This window comes from Drosophila mojavensis, unplaced genomic scaffold (genome assembly GCF_018153725.1).
Source record: "Drosophila mojavensis isolate 15081-1352.22 unplaced genomic scaffold, ASM1815372v1 contig_19, whole genome shotgun sequence".
NCBI classification, from domain to species: domain Eukaryota; kingdom Metazoa; phylum Arthropoda; class Insecta; order Diptera; family Drosophilidae; genus Drosophila; species Drosophila mojavensis.
Genome location: NW_025318726.1, coordinates 5,525,049 through 5,533,232, shown reverse-complemented (window position 1 = coordinate 5,533,232; position 8,184 = coordinate 5,525,049). Strand labels below are relative to the sequence as shown.

General features: G+C 34.2%; 1 protein-coding gene across 1 annotated transcript; it reads right to left on the bottom strand.

Annotated features, from left to right (window-relative positions):
* Nucleotides 1–2,084: 2,084 nt before the first annotated feature.
* LOC26527372 (transforming growth factor beta regulator 1) lies at nucleotides 2,085–6,899 on the bottom strand. The gene is made up of 2 exons (XM_044007808.1): nucleotides 6,767–6,899; nucleotides 2,085–2,872 (listed from the first exon to the last, which is right to left on the bottom strand). The coding sequence occupies exons 1-2, from the start codon at nucleotides 6,836–6,838 to the stop codon at nucleotides 2,120–2,122; spliced, it is 825 nt and encodes a 274-aa protein (XP_043863743.1). The 5' UTR covers nucleotides 6,839–6,899; the 3' UTR covers nucleotides 2,085–2,119.
* Between the last annotated feature and the right edge of the window lie 1,285 nt (nucleotides 6,900–8,184).

Sequence of the window (8,184 nt, the reverse complement as noted above, 5' to 3'; positions counted from 1 at the left end):
ATGTGCGTATGTTTGTGTATGTTTATGTGTGTATGCATGCTACATGAGCTTTGACGTGTGCCTCCCTCAACTTAGAATGATGTGAACGATTTTGGGTTTTATTTGAAGAGGCGAGCTTACATTTCCTAGGTCCGTGTATATCACGCGCATATCAAGTTTTTCTCTATATATCGATAACTACTCCCGATATTTTATTATCGATCAAAAACCTTATCGAAAGCTAGTTATTTAATTATATCTCCTACACCTTTTGAGCTAGAGCTTCCAAATTTTAAATGTAGACTTATATGTATTTTATATAATATATATAAAACCAGTTATAAAATTATATCTCCTACACCTTTATTGCTAGAGTCTCCAAATTTTAGGTAAGCTTATATGCAATTTATGCCATTTCGGTTTTTGTTAAAATTTACCCCCTATTTCCACTCCCTCACCATCACATTTGTAAAAGGCGTATTTCAAATACTAGACTCTTGTGCTTTGACAAATGCATATAGATGTTGTAATCATAATCTGAAAGTTTCATGAAGATCGTATGTCCACAAAAAAAGTTATTAAACAATTAAGTTCTCATAGTAAGCGCACACTGCAGCCCATGCGTGTTTATTCGTGGGTGCTTGTGCTGAGTATCAATGGAAATTTGAGCCTTTAGGGAAAAAACCCGCGTTTTTCAAGTATTCGTCAAATTTTTTCAGTATTTTTAAGATCTACTATCCTACTCGTGGCGGAGACAAATCCAACATATCAAAAACCATGAAAATTGGTCCAGTACATATCAAGTTATAAGTCTCGGTACACTTTTACACAACTCTCTTTTATATATATAGATTAGTATCACTGACCATATTTGGCTGTGAGACGTGGGCATAGCTGGCCAGACCTGCAAATAAAATACCCCCATCGGGTCGGTGTTACTATTGAAATTATATCCTGTACTTTGTTTAGGCTTTTTTATACCCTGAACCCATTTTCAATGGGAAATCAGGGTATAATGGTTTTGTTGAAATGTATGTAACAGGCAGAAGGAGGCGTGGCAGACCCCACAAAGTATATATATTCTTGATCAGGGCGACGAGCTGAGTTGATTTGGCCCTGTCCGTCTGTCTGTCCGTCTGTCCGTCTGTCCGTATGTATGAACGCGTCGATTTCAGAAGATATAAGAGCTAGAGACTTCAAATTTTTTTAAAATGTTCGTAATTACAGCGCGCATATCAAGTTTATCATTAAAAATCGATAACTCATCCCGATCTTTTTTATCGATAAAAAACCTTATCGAAAACCAGTTATAAAATTATATCTTCTACACCTTTATTGCTAGAGTCTCCAAAATTTTAATGTATGCCTATATGCAATTTATACAATTTCGGTTTTTGTTAAAATTTACCCCCCACCCTTAAATTCACCCCCTCACCCTCACTTTTGTAAAAAGCGTATTTCAAATACTAGAGACTTGTGCTTTGGCAATTACATGCATATCCATGTCATAATCATAATCTGAAAGTTTCATGAAGATCGTACGTTCACAAAAAAGTTATTAAGCAATTAAGTTCTCATAGTAAGCGCTCACTGCCGCCCATGCGTGTATATGTATGTAATTGTTTGTGTATGTGTGTGTGTGTGTATGTTTGTATGTATGTGTGTGTATGTATGCCTGTGTGTGCGTGCGTGCGTGCGTGCGTCTGTGTGTGTGTGTGTGCGTGTTTCTTGTGTAAGCTGAAAGACGCGAAAAATTATTGAAATAGCTATTACTCCAAGGGTTCAGGGGATCTCGTAGTCGAGTAGTCTCGACTAGAGCTTTCTTACTTGTTTAAATTAAATTGACTCTCGTTTTTGTCAATAGCTTTAAGAAATAAATACCGTTCATACGGAAATACGGACGGACAGCAAGAAAGACATTGCACAAAACCGATAATTTGAAAGTTTTATTTAAATCGAAAAAGAAAAACTGAACTTGCCATTTCGAATTATCGGAACTCGACTGAATAGATATTGTTTTTATTTTTAAAACTTAAAATCAGAGTGATATCAATATTATTGATAAGGTGAAAAATATGAATATTACAATTAATTTCCTTTTCTGCAATTATTCTGCAATGATATAAAAAAAAAAAAAAAATTATCTAAGATAGTTTTGAAGGTCCGCAAAGGATAATGTTGGATCGTTATTTTCACTCTGCTCTCTTTCACTGTTCAATATATATCCTTTAAATTTAGTACATTGTTTAATTCTTATATCTGACATCAAAAGAAATTGTACTTTTTGATTCGATAGGCCAAAAAATTCTTCGCCCTTTGTCTTGAAATTATCTTTTAAAGAATCATGCGTAAACCCCAGTATACAATTAAGCAGTTCTTGATGACATTTGTTAGCTGTGTCTCCAAAAAACACTCCATCTAAATCATTATCAGGAATTAATTGGAATTGAGGAACTCCAGCATTATTAAGTATTTTACATGTAAATACACATTTTTTTCGCGGATCTCGTGGATGTGCATATATTCTTGTTGCTACATATCCAACTGGGTATATCCAGTGTGCTGTATGGAAGTTAGGATTCGCTGGAATTATTTCACCAATCGAGTGTACCAGAATGTTATTCAATTTCAAAGGAAACGTTTGACTTAATGTTGGCATGTTATTAAATATATTTTCACATCTGTTATTAATCAGATCACTTTGTTTTTTTTCAAGTTGTTTACTCGAATGCTCTTGAATTCGACCATCATTTAAATACTGATCTTGTCCTACGGCAGCTTTTTCAAGTCCTTCATAAAACATAAGTCTCTCTATTAGAGCCAGTCTCTCTGATCGAGCAGCAGAGAGCTCTTTTTGTAAAATGCAAACTTCATCAACAATAGATGCGTTTTCCTAAAACAATAAAGAAAAAAAAAACATTAAAAACCTATTTATTATGTTTTTTAAATTATTCGTTACTAATAATGAAGACTTTTTTGTAAACAAATTATTTTGAATATTACACAAGCCTTACATGACATGTATATTATCAATTAGATATAATAAAATAATTGTATAGTATAATCTACATCTTTATTACTATTTTATTTATTATAATTATTATTATTAATTTTATTATTATTATATTTATTATTATTATTTTTATGGTAGTTGTTGTATTTAACATTGTTGATATTTGTTACTATTAAATATAAACATATATATCAATACATAAGTGAATACTAAACCAAATTCAATAAGTTTATCATTTCAAATTTAAAAACAATGTATTGTTAGGTAACTATTTGATTAAAATTCATTAAACTAATCATATACATGAATCAATTTTAGCTCTAAAACTTTGCAGTCAGGCTTCACAGTTCAAAATGGAAATCAATATACGATATAAAAAGTAATTTAAGTAATTACAATTTTTTTTTTAGCTCTAAAACGGTAGAAAACTATTACAGATCGATGTATATTCCTTTGCCATATCTTATTGATTTCAGACTATTAAGCCGAGTATATTTTCAAAATTTCATGACCTCAGCACTAAAAGTGATCAAGATATAGAAGGGTTAGTCGAAGGCCCCTGCAGCCAGTGGTTAACACTTAGTATGATTTAATAATACCCTGAACCCATTGAAAATGGGAAAATGATATGATATATATGAGCAAACTCGATATGCGCGTGGGTGTGTTCCTAGGAAAAAATTTCAAGTCTCTAGCTTCTATATCTTCTGTGATCGACGCGTTCAAGCATACGGACAGGCATACAGACGCACGGACGAAATCGACTCAGCTCGTTGACCTGATCAAGAACATATATATATACTTTGTGGGGTCTGCCACGCCTCCTTCTGGCTGTTACATAACCATTATACCCTGATTTCCCATTAAAAATGGGTCCATAACATATAACATAAAACGCACTATAAATTGCTGTCCCAGTTCAGATCTCTTAAGGCAAAGAACCCTGAACAACTGATATTTCAATAATTATTCGTACATGCACACACACACGCTCACACAGGCATACGCACGCACGCATTGGCTGCAGTGGTGGCTTACTATGGGAAATTAATGGTTTAATAACTTTTCTTGTCGATGGACGATCTTTATGATTATAACATAAATATGCATGTATTTGCCGAAGCACAAGTCTCTAGTCTTTGAAATACGCTTTTTACAAAAGTGAGGGTGAGGGGGTGGATATAGAGGTTCGGGTAAATTTCAACAAAAACCGAAATTGCAAAAATTGCATATAAGCATACATTAAAAATTTGGAGACTCTAGCAATAAAAGTGTAGAAGATATAAATTTTATAATTTTTTATATTATAAGATAAAAAAGTCCCTAGCTCTTATATCTTCTGAAATCGACGCGTTCATACATACGGACAGACGAACAGACGGACACACGGACGGACAGGGCCAAATCGACTCAGCTCGTCACCCTGATCAAGAATATATATACCTTGTGGGGTCTGCCACGTCTCCTTCTGCCTGTTACATACATTTCAAAAACCATACATTCAAAAAACCATTATACCCTGATGTCCCATTGAAAATGGGTTCAGGGTATAACAAGTAAGAAGACTCTAGTCGAGACTGCTCGACTAGGAGATACCCTGAACCCTCTAATTTGATATTCTAATCACACATACTTCTTCTTTTCGACACACATACATACACACACACGTATTAGAATGCGCTCTGCTAACTGTGCTTGGGCTGCGCTGTAGTGTAGGTAACATTATAAGAATTTATTTGTTGAATAATTTAATTTGTATACGTACAATCTTAATTAAAGTTTCAGAGCGTAATTATATGGTGAAAATGTATGTACATTCCAAAGCACATGTCTCTAGTACTTGAAATACGCCTTTTACAGAGGTGAGGGTGAGGGGGTGGATATAGGGGGGGTGGTAAATTACAACAAAAATCGAAATTATATAAAATACATATAAGTCTGCATTTAAAATTTGCAAGCTCTAGCTCTAAAGGTGTAGGAGATATAATTAAATAACTAGCTTTCGATAAGGTTTTTGATCGATAATAAAATATCGGGAGTAGTTATCGATATATAAAGAAAAACTTGATATGCGCGTGATATACACGGATCTAGGAAAAAAAATTTCAAGTCTCTTGCTCTTATATCTTCAGAGATCGACGCGTTCAAACATACGGACAGACGGATGGACGGACAGACGGACAGAGCTAAATCGACTCAGCTCGTCGCCCTGATCAAGAATACAGTGTGCCACTAAAGTCACCGTACTCTTGTTATATTTGCGCGAATCACCCTGAAACTTGGCCAAATTTTTGTCAAATTAAATAAATTTTAATGCAGTATTGTAAGCTAATATATTTTCTTGTAAATTATAAAAGAAAAACATTTACTTTTAATTTAAGTTCCATAATATTACAGCGAATGTAAACATACCCAAATATTTGCGTCAACAAAAGTCTACGTACTCTTATTTTCATGCACTGTCTGGCGTCAGCGTTCTTCTTAGAAATAACGGGGTTTTCGAAAAATGTATGCAATAATGAATAAATTCATAATAGTTGGCGTGTTTTGCTTGAGCTGGACAAAATATTTGAGTTTTGCAGTAAAAATGCCACGAAAAGAGTTATCGCTTAAAGATCGTGGAAAGATTTTGCATCTCCACACAAAGGAGCAAAAGTCGTATGCAGAGATAGCAGAAATCATGTCCAGAAGCAAGTCTACTATACAGACTGTCATTGGTAGATTCAAATATGAAGGGCGCATCAAAAACAACAAGAGATCTGGTCTTCTCAGATGAGTCTAAATATAATATTTTTGGCTCAGATGGGCGTCTCCGCGTCTGGAGGAGACCAGGAGAAGCAATGAACCCCAAAAATACAATAAAAACCGTAAAAAACTGCGAAGGTATTATGGTTTAGGGTTGACGGAGTGATGGACCAATATGTGTACATTGATATTTAAAAAAAAAAAAAAAAATTTAAAGAGCAGCGCCAAGAAACTTGGAATTGGATCTGATTTCTGGTTTCAACAGGATAATGACCCAAAACATAAAGCAATGAATACCAGGTTGTATCTCGCGTACAACACACTACACCTTTTAGAGACGCCACCACAGAGCCCGGATATCAGTCCAATTGAGCATGTTTGGAATATGCTCGAAAAAAAAATAAGGAAGCACCAAATTGGCAACAAAAACCTCCTGCGAGAGGCATTACACCAAGAGTGGTGCGCGCTGGATCCCAAATATATAGAAAAACTGGTGTTTATCCCACTAGATATTAAATTTGAAATTTGATTATATTGTTCCTTATAGCTAGTAAGTTTATATTAGTTTGTAAGAGTACATAGACTTTTGTTGACGCAGACATTGGAGTTCCTTTTGTTTTTAATTAATATTATTATGTTAAGTTTGAAATTTCACTGTTTTTCTTTTTTAGTTTAGAAGAAAATATATTAGTTTATAATCCTGCATTAAAATTTTTTATTTTAACAAAAATTTGGCCAAGTTTCAGGGTGATTCGCGCAAATATAACAAGAGTACGGTGACTTTAGTGGCACACTGTATATATACTTTATGGGGTCTGCCACGCCTCCTTCTGCCTGTTACATACATTTAACGAAACCATTATACCCTGATTTCCCATTGAAAATGGGTTCAGGGTATAAAAATAAATAACACAATTGCACAAAAGTCATGTTTAAAATTTACGCTGAAAATAGCATAGCACTTATGTTAATTTTACTACTTCTCAAGTTCAAAAATACATCATGTATAAGTAAATACTGGTAACTTACTAATACGTAAATTTTAATGCGCCATTTTAACTTTTTAAATAATTTTTTATAATCCACTCTCTTTAACTTCATGTTTAAGGATTTTGTAAAATTACGGCTACTAGGTAGGCCTAGTGATGTGAAAAAACATCAATGCGTCGACAATCGAAGTTTCTTGGCGATGTTTTTCGATGTTTTTATTGATACCGATGTTAAGTGATGCATCGATGTTTGACAGAACATCGCGAATTTGTTTTATTTTTTTACCCTGTGTTTGCAATGCCAAAGTAAGTAAATTGTTGAAAATATATATAAATATAGTTATTTGCAATTACAAATGTATTTATTCTACAATAACAACAAAGACAAGCTTTTGCTGGAGGCACTTTAAAAAAATTGATGGAAATAGCGCAAAATGCAATGTAATGAAAAAGACTGCTAAGGAAGCATTTGTTATATTATTTTTTAATCACAAGACTACGAAAATTGATATAGTTTTCAGTTCTGTTAATTATATTGTTAGGTAAACCACTCAATAGGGAAATAAAAAAAAAAACTAAGAAAGCATTTATTTAAAAGGCTTTTAAGAATTGAATTAACGAAAAATAACGGAATTGGTAGAAAACATCGATACATCGATGTTTATAGCCGATGTTTTACACAACATCGATTTATCATTTTGCAAACATCGATGAACATCGACATCGAATTTTCGACCCAAATTTACATCACTAGGTAGGCCTGCAAATCTATCGATGGCTGTTACCGATCTATCGATGGATATTGAATATCCCGATAGTGATGGCTTTTTTGAACCATCTATATATTTTTTTCTTTGTGACATTTGATTGTAGGATTGTAATATGGATAAATTCCTAAAACCGTCAAGTAGGTAATAATAAAAGCAATGCTTAGTAGTCGCCTGAACTTTATTAATAACTAGCTGGCCCGGCAAACGTTGCATTGCCCTATCTATTATTTCTAGGTAAAAAATTGTTGAAAGCTACGTTGTTCAGGTTGGGATACACCACTGACCAGAGAACACATAGACTAGACATGTAGAACAAACTTTTTCAACACCGAAAAAATGCGCTGAACGGACCGGACAACTTCGTATTTGGTCGGCTCGGTCTTCTGAGGCTCAAGCAGTGAAAATAAGGCAAGACAAAATCAGTGTGCTGCGACTGCTGCCACGAAATGCACGCATTACTAAATGAAGCACGGATATGCACTCTTTTTCCCTTACTCACTCTCTCCCTCTCTTTATGCTCTCTCTCTCTCTCTCTCTCTCTCTCTATATGGTCTCTCAAATAGCAGCAGCGCACAGAAATTGAATATTGTTCGCGACGATCCCAGCTCTTTCCTCTTGAGTGAAGGGTATACCGAAATCATAAAAGCATTTGTCACGCTCATGCAAACAAAATGTAAGCGTTTCGCTG